The 23,292-nt window shown below is 43.0% G+C and overlaps 1 protein-coding gene across 2 annotated transcripts in view; it reads left to right on the top strand.

Moving 5' to 3' along the window:
- The window catches only part of LOC308176823 (uncharacterized protein), a 239,563-nt gene that overhangs the window by 138,519 nt on the left and 77,752 nt on the right, over positions 1–23,292 (top strand). The window contains exons 4-6 of one of the 2 annotated variants that reach the window (XR_013938648.1): positions 12,946–13,028; positions 16,285–16,386; positions 18,501–18,591. Coding sequence is in view for 1 of the 2 variants with exons in the window: in XM_080553081.1 (XP_080409207.1) it covers positions 12,946–12,988; positions 14,522–14,562; positions 15,246–15,371 (210 nt within the window). In the remaining variant the exon portion in view is untranslated. The other variant, XM_080553081.1, reaches the window with a different exon arrangement.

Raw genomic sequence — 23,292 nt, 5'->3', positions numbered from 1 at the left:
CGTGTGATGCATTGCAAAGAAACCATAGCGGGCCTGGCAGCGGGCTCTGGACAAATTCTGTCTAGGAAAGGATGACAGAGGTGGCCCCATCACAGAAGGGAGGGAAAGAGGAGGCTGTCTTGAAGGTGGGCCAGGAGATAAGGGAGCTAGCTTGCGTTTGCAGGCCGTGTGGTTACTGTCAAGGCAGTCTTGTGCGTTGCCTCAGTTTCCCCATCAGTGGGTCAGGGGAGTATTGGTTATTATAGTAAACCAATGCAGGACTCAGAAGGAAAATAACTAATAATTATTAGTAAGGTTTGTAATTTAAAGGTTGGCTTTGTAACAGGCAAAGTGATTTACTGTGGTCAGGAAAACTACCCAGTTTGGACTTCAGTGCCTTTGTAACATGGAACATCCTCTCCCTGCCCTGCGAGGAGATGTCCTTACTTCCCTTCCCAATGGTATTCACACAGTGGCTGAGTAGAGCTGATATAACTGTGAGTTTGCTTTGTATCTTCTCCAGTTGGACCTCAGAACTGGTTTTCCAATGAGAAACTACTGTTTCCTAAATGCTTGGTGAAGCGCTTAATTGTGAAAATGACTAGTTTAACTTACAACATCAATTTGAAAAATTGCTCATTAATTTTTGAGGTGCAGCCACCTTCCCTGGAGGACAGAACTACTGATCTCATCTACACCTAAAACCTTGGCTTCATCTGCTAGCAGGCATGTCTGATCTGCAAATGAAATTTGGCTTACCATCTTCGTTTCCTTATAAACACCCCTGACTGCACCTTTGGCAGAACACATGATAATTAAAGAGTTGTGGCTTATACTGTGCAGGCTGAACAGAGCTGGCAGGGAGGAGTTTAGATGAGCAGCATGCCACACAGAAATATTGTCTTTCCCTCCACTTTCCAGTGGCATTTAATAGCAAAATTGAAACTCTCAAAGAGCTACGTGAGCTAAAATGTTTGGGTTGATTTCTTATTGTTTGCTTAACATATCAGATTATTTAGGCCTAAATTATCTATGCAGCTGGTAGACAAATAATTCAACATAAACAGAGTGCAGGAATTGAAGGGGGTGCGATCTGAATAAGAAGCACTGCTTGAGAAATGATTTATCTACCTACAGGAGTTTTAAAGCATGCGGGGTTGGTTTGAATCCACTAAATGTGGATGGTTCAAATCCCTGCCTTTTTCAGACCTCCAGAGACATCAGAGCTTCACCAGTGCAAACCCCATCCATTGATGGGCACGGTAGACACATTTTTCACTGAGATTAAACTTTGTCAGAACTGAAATAACTTCAACTGCTGCAAATTGACCTTTAAAAGTATTTTTTAATATGTTTTGTTTTCAAAATAAGAGTTCTTTGGATCTTTGTTTCACCTGGATGCTGGCCATCACTAGCAAAGTAATTCCACATGGAGACCTCTCCTTTCCTCAATTCTCATCTTCTGTGCTACTTTTAGTCTGCAGAATTGCCATTTCCTCCCTTTAGCCCTGACTGTACAGATTTCATCTCCTGAGTCTCAGCCCTCCTCTTGCCCACAACATCCAAGGAAATGTTCCTAGGCACACCAGAGAAATTGAACTGGAATGCCCTGAGACATCCAGAAGCTGAGTATAAAGTGCACAAAGGTTTTGTCTTTAGTAGTTGATTGGCTTCCAAATTTACTCCCAATGTGTTCTGTCATCATTAGTTTATAATTTTAGCACTGATTCACTCCTGAAATGAAAACCTCTTAAAGAGCAAAGACCGATGTAGATGAAACCCTCTGGATTATGATCTGTTCATTTAGAGCCAAATGGCCCGCTCGTTAATGCCATTTGCCTTATGACCAATTACTAGATATTTCCTTATTAAGCAAAAAATCACTTTTGCCCAGTGTTGTAAACTAGCTTAATAGCACTTCACCTTCTTCTGCATCATAGCAGTTGAAAAAGATTGGGACGTAGGGTTCATTTACTGACCAGCTCAACATTGGAGGGAGCTCTTTTTTTCTTTTTTTTTTTTTCTTTTCTGAAAATGAAGGTGGACAGGCAGAATACTTTGTCCTTCCTCAGTAAGGACATTGAAACTGGAAGATGTCAGAGCTTTAGCTGTGACACTCTAAAAGGCTGTTATTCCCCAAAATCTTGGTGCTCTTGTTTTGGGGGTTATATGACTGAACCCACCAGCTTGGGAGAAAGAAGAAACTCTATTTGCAGGTTATCTTTCTTGTCTCGCCACTCTTTCCAAGCCAGGCCTACAAGCTCCACTTCCACCCATCTTAGTCCATCAGTCTTTCCTGAAGTTGTAAGGACTGTGTGAGTTTGGAAGCAACCTGCTTCATCCAGCCACGGTATACCATTATTTTTCTAATTAAGGTCCTGTGATTATATGACATGTGCTTTTCCTCTTAGCTGTTCCAGGAAGTTGTCATTCTCAGCTTTCATAGCCCCAGATCACTTATTCCTCTTTTTCCCTTGACAGGAAAGGATCATTGCTGTATACTTAGAGTGCTTGCACACCATATTCAGTATGTACTTACTAAATATGCACATTTACATATTTAGACAACAGCCTTCTTTTCCTAGCTGAGCACATTTTTAGCCTCCTGTTTTGCAATACGTTCCTGAAGCTCCTACTCTCCTTTCTCTGTGTCTGTTTCAGGTTGAATTTGCCTCAAATCTGCTGCCCTCAGTGAGGGGATCTGTGCCCAGTGCTCCAGGCCTGCGGGGTGCAGCCCGTTGCCCTGTCTTCCTGGGGCTGACGTGCTTTGCCTCGTGTTCTGTGATTTTCTCTTCTCTTACAGCCACATCACCAAGCTTGCTTGCCATCTTCTTGTGACTGACAAATATACCCAGGTGCATATCTCACTGCCAGGTGAAGTGTTTGTACTTCACTGCAAAGTTACTATTTTTACACAGCATTTGTTTTTTATGCTCTTTTTACCAGTACTTCCAAATCTCTAGTTCTTCCCTTTGTTCTTGAGGAAGATGCTGATCCCCCCCTCTACACTGATAAAGCCTCACTGGGGCTGAAGCATGGTTACACTCTCACCTTTGTAGTTTGCATTTGGAAGAACTGATCCATCACCTTTGGTGTGATTGTGGTCTGCTTAAAGACAACAAACCTGGTCGGAGGATGCACCAAGCTCTGCAGCTGGTTACTAGCATGGACACAGTTACTTTTGGATATCCGTGGATATTTCCCAGCAACAGGTTATAGCTAATACACTCTCACAGTGGCTTTAAAAGAACTGTACACTCTGGACTAATCTATCTGATGGAATAGGATGAGTTTCAGCTACTAAACCCTCCCTCCTGAGGCCAAATGCTTTAAGTAGGATCTGATGCAGATCCTTATCCTCGGACTGTCAATAACGGCTTCAGAGCACATCATCTCTTTTTCCTTTCAGACGTAGTTTATTCATTTACTGGTGTTTCCAAGTCAGCCAGCAGTTAATATACAGTATTGTGTAAATTGGATGTAACTGATTAATTTATAAATAGCAGAGTTCAGTTAAAAATGTACATTCAGTATTGCATACAAAAGTCAGACGCATGCACACACACACACACCAAAAAAATCAAGAACTTGGTTATCAGTTTTCCAAAGGTTATAGCTGAGAATCCTTCTGCGTGTCTTCTGACTCTGGGCCTTTCATGTTTTAGGCTTTTGTACGCTAGCGTGAGCCTAACAGAAACCTCCTTTGTATAAATGTTAATTGAGGTTCTCAGGTAAGTTAAATTGTCCATGGGGCTTCCAACTTTCTTTAAGTTAAACCAACAAAATCCAGAAGGATGCAGTGAAAATCATGAAATATTCCTTTTTTTTCCTAAAAATTTTACCTTTGCATGGGTAGACCTAGAAATATTTCTCATCATTTCTTGTCATGACTCAAGTTAGCTCCCCAGCTGGTGATGCTTCTCAGAAATGTGTGAGGTATTCCACAGTGAGAAGTTGGCACCGAACATTTGAAATGGAGGTTTGGTGCTGCAAAGGGCTTCATGCGCCTGGGCACTGCCACCAACGTGCACTTGCATGGGCTCTGGGATTGGCTTTAATAAAGGAGACGTGGCCTGAGCTGTGGTAGGACTGCGGCTTCCACTGTCAAGAATCACAGGCTTTTACATTCCTTCATGTATTTAGGAAAATTACTTGATGCTGTGAATAATTCAGGGAACTTCAAGATTATTGGGCTGGCTTTTTAATCTTGTGCTTTGTTTTGCTTTTAAACACGCTCATTTTCAAACTTGTGGTTTCCAAACAGCAACAACTGTCATTTCTCTCAGACACAATTCAATTAAGGAAAATCTCATGACACTTCATATTTTTTAGTTTATATGTAGAAATCCCTGTCAATAATAACAACATTTTCTGGTGTGAGTTCTTGGGTTTGCAATCTTCCCATGTTTTCTCTATGGGTCCTCCTCATTTTTCACGCTAGGGTGAACATTCCTGGTTTGCTCTTTGAATACTTGGTAAAGCAAAACCAAAAAAGGTGAAAAGCCAAGAGGTATAAAGATGGGAATTAATGTTATGAGGAATTTCCAAGTATTTGCCCAGCAGCTGTCTCTTGCACATCTCCAGCTTTTGCTCAAGCGATTGGTCTTACTTGAAGCGTTTGCATTTGAGTAGCGGGATTCAATATTGAACCAACTATCAAGAAGCAAGGGATATGGCCTTTATCAAATTTAATAAACCTTTGAGGACTGCAGAAAGAATACACTTGTCTTTAAAACTCAGGCTCTTCAAGTGAAAACTAAACAAACTTGAATCAAATTCTTGCTTGTAGATGCATTGCGAAAGCCAGCTATTCATTGCTTTGCAATAGAAATTAGTAATTTTTGCAAAGTATTTTATTTCTTTTGATGCTCTGCAATGTCAGTTCTTTGCTTTTTTTTTTTTTTCTCCTTTGACATGGAGATCAGAATCTGCCCTGTATGTTGTAATTACGGTAAGAGAAGTATACAAATACAAGCATGTCTAAATACGTGAATACAAGTCAGGCTATTAATTCAGAGAGCCTTGCCACATTTATTCATGTTCTGTGTTATGAGATTAAAGCTATAACATAGTTATGTGAATTATAAGCATCTCTTTAGCAAGTCATATATTAACCATAATAATTTTTAAAGGGTGGAGCGTGATTTATTGAACATTGTAAGAAAAAATAAGGTAAATGAGTTAGCTCAGGGGTGGGGCAGCAGCAAACTGCTTGTGGAGACTCTTAGTCCCTGAGGTGGTAGAGGTTAAATGCATTACAGAGCTTATAGGCTCGCTCCCCAGAGAGAAAGGGGGGCAGACGTTTTTAGCTGACATGTCAAGGACACCACGCGTTTGCCCTCCTCACTAATGGTAAGATACTGAGCTGATAGCAAGGTTGCAGTGGCAATTTTCAGAGAGAACACTGGAACACAATAGGTGGCTCCTAATTAGGGAGGAGGGCAGTGTGCTGGGACAGGCCTAGCACTTCAGAGGTCCCCTAGCTGAAGGCACTGTGAGTTTGAGACCACTGATGCAAACTTGGACTATTAATAAAGCGTTAGCTGCCAAGAGGCATTTTAGTTGACATTTCCACAGAAACAGCACTCTGCTTTACCTTCGTATGGAGAGCTTGCACATCAAAATCAGTCCTGGTCCTGCACCACTGAAAGCAGTGTACTTCAAGCGGCTGGTGATGGAGATGGCTTTTTGCTCACCGGTGCCCACTTAAAACCACTAACTTTGCTTAGGAGAGGTGGAACAGGTACATAGGAGCAGGACACGCTGCTGTGATGGAGGGGGGTGTCAGTGGATATGTGCACGTGCAAGAAGGTGCTTGGGGAATGGTGGGATTGCTGTGTGAAAGGAGAGAAAGTTGTAAGGAAGTCAGGTTATAAGAGTGAGAAAAAGGAGGAAGAAAAGAAGGACCCTGAGTAGGTAGGTGGAAGTGCAAGGAGGGAAGGGGAACTGGGAAGGAGCAGCACCGGAGGTCCCAGTGGCATGACTCAAATATTGCTTCAGATTAAATTCAGGAACTCCAGACTTAACTAAAATTAAAAAAGTAAAAGTAAAAATCCACTTGTGTGGTGGAGAAAGCTCTTCTAGCTGGCAGACTGCCCAATAAGATATCCATGAGGGTTGGGTCCTGGAGAACCACAGCAAGCCAAACTTGTGATCTGCACTTGCAAAGCTTTTATACTTAGGTGTTTTAATTCTCATCGGAAAGTGGTTTGTTTCCATTAATGTCCTAACCTCACTCCACAAAAGTCCCACATACGGAGGGATTACACAGGTAAGCAGACAGAATATGTAGCATGCAGATTTTGCAGCTTCTTTATGAAAAATCTCTTGACAAGTCTCAGCCATTGTCCTGAAGAGCATGAAGAGAAAATGAGGACGTAATAGCATGAGAACAAGGAGGACTTGAAGAAGACCTGTTCCAGGGAGCAGTGCTTTGTGCTGCACCGAGGCAGACCCTCTAACAGAGGAAGTGAAAAGGCAAAGCCGTGGGTTTTACATGTCGGCTAGGACTGGCTTTGAGCTGAGCTACCTGGTAGCAGAGAGGTGCAAAATTTTGCCATAGATCACGCTGAAAGGTGGAAGGAAATGCTCCATTGATTTAGGTGCTCACGCAGCAACCAAAGGCATCTACCTGCTGCCTGCCTACCAGGCTCCTGCCTTCCCAGCTACCTCGCACCCAGCGAGCCCTGAGAATGCCCCCTCCCTTAATCCTCTGCTGGGAGCTTTGGGGCTCAGTGGAGGAAAGGACCTTGAGCTGAAGGAGGGAGGGTTGTTTGGAGAAGGAAATTCAGTAAACTCCAACCTCCCAGTGAACCTGCTGGGGCTGATTTGCTGCCAGCCCCTGGGAACAAAACTGCAGCGCTCGGTTCCTGACTCCCATCAGCTCCCACAGCCTGGAGGGTTCACACTGCTCTATCTGGCACCTCTTCCCATGTCAGAACAAGGCATTGTGTGCGCGATTTCAACATGCTTCTGGTTTTGTTCTAACTGCCAAGAAACACTAGTTGGGTTATTATGAAATGATTGAGAAGCATTTGCTCATACAAATTATTTGTTTTAAGAGTTTAGTAATTAAATGTCAACACACAGTATTGGTGTCTGAAAAGCTCTCGGGTGAAAGCCCTGCTCTAACTTGAAACTATAATGTGCTGTTTCTGTTCTCTCGGGAGAGATTTGTCTCCTCGGTATAAAGCACCTCGCTGCAACACGCACCATCCTTGGCCTTCAAAGGCACCCTTGTGCAAAGGGCGTGTTGCATTAATTTGTTCAGCCAATTTAGGGTGTGTGGCATTAATTTGTTTGGCCAATTTGTTTAGAATCTGGCAGAGCGTAAGCACCCAGCGCAAGGGCTGTGCATAATGCCTGTGTCATCTCTGCACCACATCTCAAGGGCAGCAGATTTACCCCATGGGGCCTGGCCACACCTTGAGTCCCTGCTCTAAAGAAACAAAGGTAGGAACCGAGGTGCTTTATGAGGGCGAGTACGAGAATGTTTTGTACTTGGAACCAATTTCTAGCTGCGGGAGTGAGACAGTGTTGGAGTGCCATCCGCTGCTGCTGCTGACCGTGGTCACCTGGGACGCGGGGCAATAATCACACCCACAGGGAGCCCCGCTCTCCGTCGATGGAAAACCACATCCAATTTGATGTGAAACGACAAGCTTTTGGTGCAATAGTGTGTAGTGCACTGCAGATTGTTAATGCCATGCCTGCCAAGCTTTTGATTTGCATAGAAATCATTGACTTTAATCCAATATGATTTTGTATGATCATAGAATATCCTGAGTCGTAAGGGACCCATAAGGATCATCAAGTCACTTCTGTATTATTCCTGTTCCCCTGTAATGTTGGCGAGGAGCTGTCAAAGTACTTTCCAAGATATTTATTTGGAAGGACCAGCTAGCTATAATTAATAATTACAAATTTTGTAAAGTCTGATTTAAAAATAAGTGACCATTGTTCCAAATGTGAGCACCTATGGACTTCAAGAAGAGCTTCCAGACATCCAGCACTAGGCTTTACAGTGAATTGTTGATGAAAATCCTTATCTGAATATTTTAACTGAACAGGTGACAAGACCTGGAATTAAAGCTGATTGGCAAGACTGTAGCATTTTCTGTTTCCCACTAAAATTTCCTTCTCACAAAAGACTGCACTACCAGCTAGCTTCCTTCAGAATTTAGACTAAATGTCCTGAGGTTTGTGCTGTCATTCTGGGAACACATCTGTATTCCGAGCAAGACAGGCAGCGAGTTCATGGCAGAGCTTTTACTCGACTTGAGGAAGTCGGGTTTGTACCCTGGATATCTCTGCACTGCCGAATGTAACAGCGAAGTGCAAGAAAAGGTACCCAGCCTAGATATGGATCTGTCTAGAGCTTCATGTACACATACATGCTGCGAGCTGCTGTCAGATCAGGGGGTAGGTGAGAATTTTGTGAAGTTTGTAGAGCAGTCCTTACACAGTGCTTTGAAACGTGTCCGAATTGGCCAGGCTTGTTCACTGGGTGCCTGGGAACGAGCTAAACTGCTGGGGAGCAGGATGCATGTGTGAAATACTGCAGGAAGCAGGTGTGCAGAAACGTGCACCTTTCCCAGAATAAGGCTGCACGTTTCAGAGCACGTTAAGGATACTCACGGATGACCTACAGTGAGCTATACACTGTGCGATCTAAAGCCAAGGGCTTTATGTCAGGCTTAGAGATTTTGAATGGTAACACACTTTTCAAAGAGCCTCAAAGTAATTAGCCTTTCGCTCCAAGTTGACACGCTTACACTTTTAGTATCAGGAATAAGGAAAAAGACTAAGGCTTCTAACCTCAAATCCATAGCAGCTTAGGCACTTTCACCTCGCCGGTTTTGTTATGACAGCTCTTTGTTTGGCTGATAGCGAGTGGTGTTTTGAATAGAAGTGCTTCTGCTGCGTGCTTTGCTACCTTCCCGTAATAAGGGAGGACTTGGAGGTTATGCAGCAAGGTGCTAATTGACATTAACACTCAAGACAGGAAATGCTGACACAATTTAAAATTAACATCCTGTCAATATACTGCTGACCTGTGTTAAACGTGTGCTTTGTCAAACTTTCAGAATTAGATTTTAATACAGAAACAGCGTAACGCTGGGAGTCTTGCTGGTCTCAAGAAGACTACATTTAATACAGTGAGAAGTCACCCAACTGTTTTCCATTTTAGCTTACCTTTTCTCAAAGAGTGAAGTTGTTCTTTGCCAAAAGAAAAAGGTCGAATAAATCAAGTAGTCTAAAAGAGCCAAAAGTAATCAAAGACTGAAATAAATTGTCCTTCGGTTCTCAGTTTGTTTTAGATGTTGCCGTACCAATGGCTATGAATCCTGGAAATAGACTTTTCCCAAGACTGCAGCACACAGGGCATTTTGTACCCAGCCAGGCCATCGTGGTAACCTCCCACAGTCGGCCTATGTTCAGCATCACATTTTGCTTTCTGCTGTTTCTGCATCCCAACCTTAGCCCAAAGCAGGAGGGGACAGACAGGTGACATGGAGCCACCCCTGCCCCCTCGTAGGATGCACTGCGAGCAGCTGTGCCCACGTTTCTCTACTTTGAAAAGGGCAAGGGAATAGCTAAATGTGCTGGGAAGATGCTGGGTTTCACCCTTTGTTTTTTCGAGTCATAGTAGCTGTTTTCTAGATAAACTGCCCCGCTGCCTGCTCGGTGAGAAGCTGTGGTGGTGCCTGCACAGCAAGCAGCCCGGTCCCGAACTGCTGGGTCGCCCTGCAGAAACAAATGGTGCTGCTTGTTGTCAGAGTCGGAGCCTTTGCTTTGGGAAGGTGGAAGGCACGAGTCAGAATAATGCCGAACAAGAGAAAACAGAGCACGCTTGGGCGCGGCCTGATCTGTGGAGGAGGCTGTTTGCTGAACATTAATCAGAGGTTGTCCCAGGCATTAGGAACAGCATGAAAAAAGGCACGAAGCCAGGAAAAGGTGATGAAGAGAAGGAAGCGCTAGGAGGAGAACATTGGGCTGCGTGGAAGGAGCAGGAGGTGGAGCAGGGCAGGTTGAAATGAGAGGTGGTGGTAAGTGCCGACCTGTGCAGGCTTGGGGAGTGTGGAAATGTTTCAGGAAGGTGGTGCAAGCTACATATCACTCCTGGCAAACTTTCTCTAAGAAAATAGTAAGTGGGTGGCCCGTTGCTATATGTGCTTCCCACTGACGGTTCCTGGGAGCGGGCCAATGTTGTGTGCTTCAGTTCAGGTTAACAGCAAGACTGGGAAAATATTGGCTGTAGCCCTGGTTCTACAAACTGTTTGCACAGGGCATCTATTGCCATTTGTTAATAACAGGGTGCTCCAAAATTTGGCTACTTCAGGTCGTGTGTGTGAAATGGGGGAAAGTGCTACCGTGGTGAGTTGGGGCTCAGCTGCAAAGGGGTTTTTAGCTGCAGCTCTAGGTGGGAAATGTCCAAAGCTACAGCCACTGGATGCACTTATCCCGTGTTACCAGGTACTAGCTGAGCTTGTAGGATGCTGCTCTATGCTGGGGCAAAGAAAATTAAAATTATAAATGGGACATATGTTGGAGGCTTGGCTCTTTTCTCTGAAATCAATTGGCAAAGGGCACTCAGATTAAAATAGTCACTGTCAAATAGGCTGTGCTTTGCTCTGCATCCATCCTCTGCCCCCCTCATACCCCCTAAAAAAAAAAATTGTTTTGCTTTTTTTCATACAAATCCAGTAGGTTTTTAAGTAAGGAACTTAACTATCATGGTCATACTATGCTCTTGGGGAGCCAAAAAATTGCTTTCGCCTACAAAATGTTTACATTGGCTGCCAGGTTCCTCCTGATTTCCTCTGTTGGGAATGAATAATTAAGGAGTGAAGTGAGAGGTGAAAAAGGCCTCTATGTGTTTAAGCCTAATGTCACAGCTTTCCAAGGACAAAGCTTCTAGCACACAGAAAGGTTTCTCTGTCAAGCAGATGAATTCAATAGCTAAGCAAGATGCCAAGAAGAGGAGTCAAACAAAGCAGCAAATTCCCAGTAGGAAGCTTTTAGTATGCACTTAGGACAGGTATTGCATGAAATGGATGCAGAGCACACATATGTGGGACATACAGGCAACACACATAAGGTGTTAATAGTCTAAGCTGATGCCAAGGAAGAAAAAGAGCAGACAGGGTCAGCTACTGTTTCCTGAGCTAAATGTTCCTTTTCTTACGGTGGTCAGAGCCAGGGGTAGTTTTACAACGTGCAAAACATGCACTTGTAATTAAAATGAAACTCACACTGACAGAGAGAGGGGATGGCGAATGTTGACCTCACAGGCTGCATCTGCAGAGCATTTGGGGACATATTCTTTTAGCAGAAGCGATGTTGGCTTTTGATAGTCTTTTTAAATAAAAGGTAGGCAGGAATAAAGTTCTGTTAATTTGTATGCGCTGCATGAAGCCGTTTCTCAGAAGGCAGTGCCGGTGGTACTTCAGAGCAGAGAACTGCCCCACTATGGTTTTTCAATTTCCATTCTTCTGTTTGAAAACAGAGGTGCTGCTGGCGCTTGCAGGCAGTGGAAATTAAAATAAAAGCAAACAGAAGAAACAATAGGAAGGTTTTACTTATCTGTTCTGCTTGTTTTCTGCTGCTAGGCTTTGCAGTGCTGTGCTCGTGTAGCTATTTAGGCAGGTAGGTCCCCGGCAGACCTTGCCAACGCATCCGGGTTGGGCTTGCAAATCTGCCCTTCTGAAATTGGACTTGGGACAGGAGCCACGGATAACTTCATCTGTGCTCCAGCACATCCTGGCTAACACAGGTGGGCTTGCAGAAAGAAATGTGTGGCACTTTGGTTTCTGAGCTGGTGTGCTGCTGACCCTCCTCGATGACAAGGCAGGACCTGCGGATGCACCTGGCTTGCACCATGCTTTTCTGCTTGCCTGGGGGAAAATCTCTACCCTGGTCTTTTGAATGTAAGATTCCTGGGGAGAACGGGTAAGTCTGCTCCTCGCTTCCAGCCCTCCTAGACTTTTTAATCTCCTGCACTAACCAAAGAATCAACAAGTATATCATCTTCCCTGCAGCGAGATAAGATCCCTTAAGAGGCAGAGCACTCTGCCTTCCAACAAACTCATGCATAAAAGGTTAATTTAGAGCATGGGGATATCTGTGCATGTTGAGCAAATGGAGAGCTGGAGGGATTCTTTTTATTCCTCCTCCTCTCTTCACGTTGGCTAGCGAGTGCAGGTTGAACATAAGACTCCGCGTTACGGAGCACCTCTCCATCACCCGAGCCTTTTGTCAATTCACCCAATGTGACAATTACAGCATTTCAGAGATGAGACTTTCTAATCCTATTACTCATTCATCAACCTGCAGATGATAGCAGAAGCCAGATCGAACAGTGCCAAAAGAGCAGTGAGGAGCCTTCTCCAGTGCTGTGAAACTAGGCTTAGCTCAGGCACAATAGGTGTGTAATTTAAGGTTTTGTTGAGCTGAAATCCAATCACATACTTGACTGGTAGATCACAGAAAGACACAGACAAAAAGAATGAGATAATTCTACCTCACACAAACACTTGAATCCGGCTTTGACTTAATAACAAGTGTGTGATCAACCTTACACTGTTTCTTTCTTATTTTTTTCTTTGAACCTAGAGATGGGATGGAGCTGAAATATTTTACCTACTTGGGTATCAGCCAATAATTTAAAAAAAAAAAAAGTACCAGAAGATAATGGAGGAACTTGCTTAGACAAATAAATGGAAAAAGTACAGATGCTCATTATATGAAAGATAATATGAAAATATAACTTATGGGCTTAGCTCAGTGCTATCTTGTCAGCATCTGATACCTACTGCTTTCCCAAGGATGGAGAGGATCTAGCAGATATGAGAAGAACAAAGCTAAAAAAGTAAAACCTTGACTACAGAAGGAGAAAGTACACTGTGAACCTTACTGCTGTCTTTCCTGTAACTAAAATACTCCTTTTGTTTTGTCCTCTTTCAGGCACATGCTGTAATTGCCGGAGGAGCGGTGGGAGCTCTCATGGGTAGGTGAAGCAAATGCCAAGGTGCTGCAGCTGTGAGCAGGTAAATGGGAATGTGGGGAGGAGGGGGGCCTTAGTTGTTACCTCCTGTGGAAACAGAAAGGTGGATTCACTCCTTTCTGTGTTTACAGAGGTAGCTTTTCATTAGGTAGAGTGTATTATTTAGATTCACTTGTAAAGGGGAACATTCAATACAGCGTGCTCCAGGCATGGCCTTTATACATAAATAAAATAAAGTGCAGGATGCATAAGGTAAATGGTTTAGCAGGAGAGATCTCTGCAACAGGAGCATCCGCATTTATTTCCATCACTATCATCAGTGGTGTTTTTCTGTACAGTGTAGCTGTCCTGGACAAGTAAAAGCCTTCTATTAAGACCAAACTTCAAAAAACACATTTCCACAGTTTTGGTGTCTGTCTTGAGCTCTTCAAATTAACAAGCCTCTGCATGTTAGTGGAATTAATGGTGCATGAAATTTGGTACTACCTTGTAGGTGTTGTGAGCTGGACACACAGAAATACAGGAGCCCCAAACTAGAAGAGACAGAAAAAAAAAAAAAAAAAAGGACTATGAAGCCACTGCTAGGAAGAATGACTCACATATGGTAGAGGAGTGAATGCTCTAGTGTTGTGGTTGAAAAAGCTCTTTTTAAAGTCTGCCAATCAAGAAAACGCCTTCAAGCCACATGAATTGATGCGTAAGGCTCCAAATGTAATGGTCACTAATATGCAATCAGCACAGTGGGATGTGTTACTCAGATGTAAGCCAGTTGTCAGAGCTAATCTGCTGCAACAGGTAACACGCGGTCCTGTGCCAAAACAAAGGAGCAAGCAATGCAGAGACTGGCAGAAAAAACATAACCACCAGCAAAACCAAGAGGCTCAGAGGGATGACCAGGAAAAGGAATCCTGGAGGTCAAAGAGTTAAAAATGAAGTGTGAAGTTTGGCATTAGTTGTAAGAGACTAAATTCCAGGCAATGTTTTCCTTAAAAATAAAACAATAAATTACCAATTTGCAAGATATTAGGCTTGAAAGCATACAGAAGCAGCATCAATGAAAAGATTTTTTTAGAATAAATGAATTAGTGGGGGAAAATCCCACAGCAATGAAACTGGTGTCGAAACATGACACAAAGTTTTTCAATAGTTTGCAGGAGTATGGGGAGATTGAGATATGTTCCAAGCAGAGGGAAGAAAAAAACCATATCCACAACCCAGTATAATCTGAGAAGCTCACGTTGGAGACTTAACATGGTTCCCAAACTGCAAAGATCTCATAGAGATTTCATTCAGCAATATAAACTCTGACATTTGACCAGACAGTCACCTCGGGAGCATTAGCTAAAATAGCCTCAGCTTTAAAATTGAGGTATGAACTTCTGAAGGCTTTCTTAGTTGTTTTCCAGTGACACTGCGGCAACCATTCTGCATACTGGATATATCAGCATCACTAATTTCGAAGAGACTGAAGATTTTGCCTACGCTTAGACACAGCTGCCCTCTCATCCTGAGACGTTCTTTCCCTTTGGTTTGCAGATGTAGGCAGCTCAGCTGTCTTTCCACCAGCATTAGGACAGGTACAGTTTTCACCACCGTTTTTTTCCTGCTGTCATTTTCCACATTTGGAGGAGGAGGAGGCATCAGGCATTAACCCTCCCACTCTGCACGTGGGTTTTATCCTGCCTTTTTCTAGTAAAATATCGTTTGGGTTCCTTTGTGCTGGGAGCCTTAGCCTGCTGTGGAGCAGATCCCTAGGATGAGCGACAGCTGCCTGAACAAATGCAGCTGTAAATGCCCCAGTGGTCCCTGGAGGCTGCAACTGCTCTGTGGGAGCTGTTTGATGTCACTGACCCCACGCTGAATCGGGAGGGGAAGGAGCAAACTGTTCAGGGCCTTCTCTATAAGTACATCCGCTAACGACCTGTGCCTGGCAAGGTGTAAATGTATGCACGGTTCAGCACTTCGAGTGCTCCATAGACACGCATGCTAGCATTTAATAGGTATGCTCTTTTCATCATATTGTACAGCTCCAAAATCTTACCCAGACTAACAGTAGAAAATAAAACCTTTTTGTTGCTGATGACTTCTGGATGTCCAAGAAGGGCATCTCATCTTTGTGAGAACATAATAAAGGGCAGAATGCTGCGCAGGCAGTGAGGAGCAAGGGGGGGAAAGTGGGGAAAAAGTCCTGTGAACACCAAGGTCAGAGAAGAAGGTGGGGACAGGCGCTGCAGGCACTGGCGCATCCCTTCCCCTGCAGCCCATGGAGGACCCATGCTGGAGGAGGCGGATACTCCCTGAAGGACCTGCAGCCCACGGAGAGCCCACGCAGGAGCAGGTTTATCCTGAAGTGCTGCAGCCCGTGGAAGGAGCCACGCTGCATTAGGGGAAAAGCATGAGGAGGAAGGAGTGGTGGCGAGGAACTGCCGTGGAATGACTTTAACCAAGAAGCGTAAATTAAATTTTCTTGTGTGCAGAGCGTTCAGTTTCGGCACTTTCCAGATCCAGACAGTGAGGTGGAGTATGTTATAAAGCAACACTTTCACACCTTCCCTGACTTCCCAAATAAAACCAGCCAGGACAAAGAGAGACCCCCACCCTTTTGCCCCTCCTTTGCCCTCCCTTTGCTATGCCCTGCCCTGTATGGCCCTTTGCAAACTGGTGTAAGCAGTGACAGACCCAGAAGCCTTGCTAAAATCCTGCTCTCTGCAGCAACCCTTGAAAGGTCAGACACCGTGGGCCAGTGGTGGATGTTATTGCATGGCTCCTTTCTTCTCGTCTTCACACTCTTTCCCTCAGTTCCTTGTCAAACTCTAAGAAAAGCTCTTCAGGGCCACAGAACTGGGGGCAGGTTTGGCCACAAAGAAATTTAAGTACCATGTCTCTGTCTTTGTAAGTCCCAGGCCGTTGCTGTCTGTTGCTGTGAAGTGTCAGACTGCATATTGGTTGGTAGCTAACAGCAGCAACACTTAACGAAGTTGAGTGAGGATGATGTTTAAGCATTTCTCATCCTAAGGAGCTACCATGGCAGCTGTGGAAGGCTCCTACAGTCTGGGTGTGCTCTGAATAACCTCTCTCACTATGGTTCGCATTAAAAATTTTGATTATCTGTCAGACTGCTGCTCCCCTTCTCCTGAGCTATCAGGGTTGCAACACTCTGTAGAAGTCATTTACTTGCCAGTGGTACCGTTAGCCCTTTGTGAACAATTAAGCTGAGGTCGGAGGTTGTAATATATCAAATTTGCGGACCGCATTAAATTTTATTTTTACTGAAAGGAACTTTTTGTCTCTTTTATCAGGAGGAAAATTAAGCTGTGAACTGGAATTCCATCAGGCTGTCTACTGTGAAGCCCTGTGGCTTTAGCAAAGGGGCAGCAGTGGTCAGAAATGACACTCAAAAGGTAAATTTATTTCTTTTTTATTAAAAAGGATAAGTTACGACCTGTACAGTATATCTTAAGGAGGGAACTTAACACAATATGCTGTATTTTCCCATTTCTTTTAAAAAGACTGATTTTGCATTTTACAAAGAAGTTTTGGATGGGAGGGATGGGGTGCTGGGCTACCAGCAGGGAGCAGACGAACCATCACCCTCCACACCTGCCCGCTGGCAGCAGCCACATGAGATGTGGGTGGCTCTTGTCTGGTCCCAAAAAGGCATGGAAGTGTGAGCTAAATGTTCTGCCCACCTAATTATAAATGGTCGAGAGGTGCAAGGTAGGATTTTGGAATGGATTTTCATTTCGATTCTGGAGTTGAAAGGTTTTTTGGGGTAAAATTTTAAAGCCCTTTGAAAACACATCTTCATTGTGGGCCTTCTCTCTCACCAAAGCCGCTAGCAGTTTTGCCACTAATTTCTGGGAACTGGATTACTTTCAAAAGTTCTGTTGAAACTTGCTGTCTGTGTGAATTTTTGCCATTCTACAGAATTGTTATATAATAAATGGAAATAATATTATTATAAAACCAAACTACAGTGAAACCCTGTGTCACTCCCTGGCTTCCAGAGAGCAGATGGTTTGGGGATTTAAACACCAGGTTAGAAATTCCCAGACATGCTGGCTGCCCAGCCAGGCTGACTCTACCATTGGTCTCTCTAAGGTTGTGTTCAGTATTGTAGCGTAAGGATTGTCTTTTGGGTCTGAACATGGAAGTATGTGCTTGTTCTCTTCATATGGGTATAAAATACCTCTTTCTGCTTTGCACAGGCATCAAAATATATATGAAATCCTCAGGAACTTGCATGTTGATCCTGGTGCTGTTTATGCAACCTGCTCTGCTTGCCTGCAGTTGGCCAGCTGTGGTTTGCACGCAGCCATGTTTGATTTTTGTGCACAGTGGCTGATGATATCAAATTAGGCTGCAAAGATCCTACGGCTTTTTCATTTTTCAGTGAGATTAAAGGTTTGCCCTGCTATATTTGCCGTGCATTTCTCCTCCCCTCTCTGCTGCACAGTGTTATGTTCCGCTCATCCATATCTCCTGTTTCCACCCTAAAGAAGGCGGAATTTCAACAGCAAGAAAAGGGCTTCTATTGTGCCCTGTATAATTCAAAAAACACCCTGTGGGATGAATTGTGCAATTTTAATATTCATTATCTCAAATTGAGACAATAGAGTAGACCGTAGTAGGAAAGACTGATTAGTAGATCACTGAAGATAGAGGGTTTTTTTGTTTTTTTTTTTTAACTTGGCACATTATTTGGTGATAAGCAAGTAAAACAGTTCCTCAAAACCAGAATCTTTGGAATTTGAAAGTGCAATGCAATGGCTGTGTGGGAACCATCCTTCAGTAAACACATCCATGGGAGCTCAAGAGCCTTGCATGGACAGAACTTACTTCATTTATAAGTCTTAAGCCTTACCGGTTAGCAGCTGAAACCAAGAGATTTCTGTTGCTCCCTCAACTCTAAATGAAAGGCTTGTTTCAGAGGGAAGGGGAGCATGCAATCAGTCCATAAAGTGAATGGTAATGCTTTAATTACCATTCTATTGTTATTCTTCCTATTTAGCTGCTTGGGGGTTGTGTAGTTTGCATATTCATTCGTTTAATTCTCACAAAGGTTTTGTTGTTGTTTTTTTTTGTTTGGCAAAAGTTTGACTCCAAAAAGAGAGCAAGCTTGTCATTAATAGGCTCAAAGGGAAAGAATGAGGAAGGTCTGTTTTCCCCCAAATCTCAAAGATTTCTGTGGGGGAAGGACACAAGGTAGGTACCGTTTTGCAGAAACAGAGATACAAAAGATTTTTTTATAGGCAAGTGCAAGTGAAATCGGTTGTGGCAACACAGTTTGGGAGTGTAATGAAACAGCCAAACAAAAAATTCCTCTAACCATCACCCAGTGCAGACAAAGTGAATTCACCATTTTTTTAAAGGCTGCAGTACTTGGCAGTGCCTTTCAAGTGAAGCTTTCCAGCAACTCACTCTCTTAAAAACTTGAGTGAAATACAGCAGTATGTACTCAGTTAATTCCTTTGCCATAGAAGAAAAGTTTCACAACATTTTCGTTTCATTTTAGAAAATGACATGGAATTCACAGTGGACTTCCGACTCCTGTGAAAGAAAGGGAGAAGATGCTTTTGCTTCACACAATCTTTGCATCTAAGGAGGTAAGTTGATCTCCTTGTAGAAACATTATCACAGCTACAGCCTTCTTGACTAGTTCTTTATGTCCTCCTGTCATGCATTATTCCCATTACATGAACACTTCTCGAGGCTTTGTGACAGTGCGGATTAGGCTCATATGAGCGTGCTGAGGCAGTGGGCAAAGTTGCAGCGTCTTGCATCTCTACAACTGTTTGAGAGAAAATGGGATTCCACTTCTTGCTCTGCGGTCAGGGCAGTGTTAGAGGTCTTTCTTCAAGCCTAGGACAGCAGCAGGTATTCTTGGGAAATGCACATATACTGGAGTGGACTGGGGTAATGCATGAACAAAGGCTGGGAAAACCAGGTTAAGGATGATTTGAAGACATTTCCGGTGATTGTAGAATTAAAGCCATTACAATCAGTCCTTCTTAGAATTAGGGTGTTCTGTGCACCTACCGTACGTGAACCAGGAGCAGGGGGGATCCACTACAGACTCAGCTCATGTAAGCTGTCTCCAGCTGTCACCAGAGATACCGAAAAGCAAGTCACCATCAGAGGTATTTCCTGCTGTCATCAGATGGTGCGTAGTGACTAAAAGGTGTTGCCAAGGATGAGCAAAGAACAGACTGCAATGGTCAATATTTCATAAGTATATCTTGAGATTTTTCGCAGTCATTTCCATGTTTAATCATAATATATTTTAATATAGTTGTGCTTATCCATATACTGGTTTTTTTCCTAGTCTAAGCAATCTCCAGGCCCGAGAACTAACTTTCTGTTGTCTTCTGTCTCCCAGGCATAGTATAATGACAAACCAATTCCTCTGCTTCCTAGTTAATGAATAGTCTCTAGTTTTTCAGGCAGGAGTGTTAAAGAAAGCCTTGCTTTTAGCTATTAAATGTATTCTGTGGTATTTATGACAGATTTTCCACTTCTTCTTTCTTGCTGCACATAATCTTCAAGATCATTAAAGGGAAATTCTGAGATTTGCCATGCTCGGTGCTAATGTAGCACTTGTTTCATAATGAAGCTTGAAATGGTGGGTTTTTGCTCTGCACACGATTAATGCTAAAGTCCACATCCTTATCTGATAGAAAACACCAAGAGCTCCACTGCAGTAAATGAAGTTAGGATAATTTGCATCGGTTGAAGATGTGGCCCTATATCTGGTTGACATTATCGTGCCTGCTACAGTATATACACCAGCTGGGGTGCTGTTGTTTCATTCCTGCGTGGGGTAGGAAGGGCCTCAGTGGGGGAGAATGAAAGTGGAGAACAGTCATTGCTATTGCAAGCTATGAACGAGCTGTTTGAACTATAAGAAGGTTGAAATAAAAAGGCAAGCTCACCACAATGTAGCGAGATGCAACAGAAAGGACGTGAACTTGGGTTGCTCCACTTATGTTACTCCAGAGGGATTTGTGCTCGGAACAGCTCCTCCAGCCCACATCTGTGATCAGGGGTGGGAAAATTCTCCCATGCCCTGTGGTTTTCAGGTCGAACTGAACTGCTTGGGGGCTGTACCTCAAAGCCACATGGAAGCTCTAACTACTGCTGTGCAAAATGCCCTGTTTCTCAGGTGGAGCTGGCAGGAACCAGTTCTTCAGCAGCTGTGTTGGCTTTCTATTTGCATTTGGATGAAAATCAAGAGGTTGCTTTTTCTCACTCTGACTTTGAATATAAAGTCTCTCTCCTCCCTTCAGCTGCCCTAGTTCTTAAATGTTGGTGTTGTTCACAGTGCTGTAGCTACCTGGTTCTAGGCTTTTATTTCAGGTGGCTTGTGCCACAGTGTTCTCTGCAGGAACAGTCTTGCTGGAGGCACTGTTTCCCCTCCGGCTCCGAGGAGAACACATCTGCTCTCTCTGACACAATGGAAGCTTCTGGAATTGTCATTCTGTTGGGCAGGACCGAAATAGCCATAAGATTTGGTATGCATTTTTAGTAGGTTGCAGCTGTGCTCCTTGAGCCAAAGGAAGATGGTTCATACAGCAAAGAAAATAACATTTTTGCTCAACTTTTGCTTAGTAGCTTTTCATTAGTAACCTTCAATAAAACAAAAGCTTATAAATGTCCAATCCAGCTGTTGTTAAAATATGAACAAAATTGCTATTGAATTGAATGAGGTCAGACTGGGGCTCCAGATGAAGGTCAATACAATTTTTAGTTCCTTGTCACTCTCATTTGCCCAGCCTGGCAGTTGCACGTAAGAAAGTTGGCCAGCTGTGAGATGGTGATTCAAGGAGGATGGCTATGCCTCTGAATCCATTGCTCCAGCTGTCTCAGGCTGTTCTGGTGAGCCAGAGGTTTGTGCTCTCCAGCCCAGGCACAGGGAATTACAAATGTGTGCTGAAATAGAAGCCAGGGTTCAGGGTGAGGACACACTAGAACAAAGTCTGTTGGTATGGGAGAATTACAATAAATGGCATGAAGAAAGCATGTTCGATTCAAATTCTTGCCGAATGTGACTTGATTGTCACTTTTCTTGGGAATATGGCCTTACTACCAGAACAAGAGAGAGAAGCTGGTGATCCCTTTGGAATTAAGGGTTTAGGGTATGACATGGGGAATTAGACATGGGCCTCCCATTAGCAAGAATGTTGACCTCCGTGCATAGTTCTGAAAATAAACCCTGTCTCCAAGCTCAGTTGTGTTTTTCTTCCGCTGAAGAACAGGCTTAGATGTTACTGAGCAGGAGAGTAGATCTCATGATTGGAAACTTCTGATGTCGTTTTCAAGTGCAGTTATAAAAGTGAGTGATGACATGTAGGTGTCCGCACCCAAAATATTTACAAATCAAACTGTGTGGGTGCCTGGTTTTTATGGTGGCAATAAAATATTGCTTAGTATTTCCTGGTAAACTTTTAGTCCTGAGTAATAATTATTAAACAAATGGAGAAACAGGGAGCTATAGCAGAATTGAGAGCATTATTCATAAGCCCTGCTTTTTCCCATGGGCTGACAGTGAAGAGACTGTACACCTAGGCCCCTCCAACAATCTTCATCATAAGCATGTGCTTTTGGCAAGTAGCTCCACTGCAGCCTGGTCAGATGATGACACTGAAATCAACAGAAGCATAAGGTGGCAGTAAAACATAATACGCAGAACTCCCAGCTGAGGCTTGCAAGTGAGCTTTGAGTCCCACTGCATCACAGGATGTGATTTGGATTCTCTCGTGCCTCAGTTTCCCTGTGTGGAAACAGTAATGATCCCTTTTTTGAAGTCCTTTGACATCTGAAGAAGCCAAGTACTGTAAAAAAGCTTGCTCGCTATTATGCGTATATTTAAAACAAAACCTAATGCTTCAGTGCTTTGCTAGGTTGGGAGTGATGTGCTTAGCGCTTTGTGTGATTGAGCTGTAGATTACATAGGCAGTGGTTTGTAATAAGAGCCTTATCAGTAACAAAAACTCTTCTGTCATCCTCAGAGAAGCAACAATCGTATTTTAAAATGGTTGCCAAACGTGTTTATTTGAAGATGGTTGTTTCTAGCGTAGCTCAAACCGTTGTGTGGCAAGAGTTCAATTGCTTCCCACTAAAGCCAACATTCAGAGCTTGGAAAACTGTTAGATAAATGTCAGTTTCTGCCATAATTTGTGGAATCAATACAAACTGAGTCAAAGAATCACAAACAGTAATGTGAAAATAAAATGATCTGTGTTATGGTTTTTAAGTAAATGATGATAAACTAATAAATGCCATTAGCTGCTGCCATTACTTTGTTGAATTTAGCTGATGTTACTGTGTTGACTTTAAAAGCTATCAGCTTAACTATATAAATCCATTTGACATGTCTTTATTCAGATAAAACTTTAATACTGCAAGTGTAGCAAATTAGATGCAAATGCTCTTTTTATTTTAAGTATATTTAAAGCTGCCTTTTCAATGCAAATTTTACAGGAAATCTCAACAAGCTAGGACAGACATCTTAGCTGTCAGCATGCAGCACTTTCATTTCGGTCTCAGGCATGGGAGCTGCATTTTGTCCCTGCAGACTGAGATAATTAAAACTACAGAGAGATGGTTTTAAATATACATGATACACAGTTACTTAAATTATGGGATAATGCATAAATGCAGTCCTTAACGTTTTTGGTAGCACAACACTGACCAGACGACATAGCAGGGTAAATTGTAGAGAACAATTTTATTTCTGCGTAAACAGTTTTATGGTTTCTTTGGTTTTGTTTTGTTTTACTTTTCACCTGAATTATTGTGGAGGCAGAGAAATACCAATTCAAAACCTGGGTTGTGAATGCCCTCATTAAAAAGACACTGATACCATTAACTTTTTTTTTCTCCTTCTTTCCTTTTTTTCTTTCTTTTTAAATTATGCTTTAACTTATTTTTTTTGAGCAGTCCACAGCCTCCTCGGAATACATATCTATTTCAGCTTTCATTTGCTGAACCCCCTGAATGAGTTTATCCAAACAATGTGAATTTACTCAGATCTTTTTAAAATCCCACATCTCTTGTGGTTGATAAAGCTGACTTTAGCTAAGAAGAGTTGGATCAGGGTGATTTAAATTTCACAGTGAAAATGATAAGGGCTTTACTAGAAATAATAAGCACATTCAAATACTGTCATGGGCAAACAGTTGAATGTGCAGTGAGAAATTCGGCAAGGCTAGTCTTTTTCAGTGTTGATTTAATGAAGCAATGGATAGTAAAATAGAAAAAAAATAACTCGCATTGAGAGGTAAACTTATGTTAATGCCTTATCAGTA

The sequence above is a fragment of the Anser brachyrhynchus genome (genome assembly GCF_964034855.1).
Source record: "Anser brachyrhynchus genome assembly, chromosome: 12".
NCBI lineage: Eukaryota > Metazoa > Chordata > Aves > Anseriformes > Anatidae > Anser > Anser brachyrhynchus.
The sequence above is the reverse complement of the archived record's forward strand: the minus strand, read 5'-3'. Positions and strand labels throughout refer to the sequence as shown.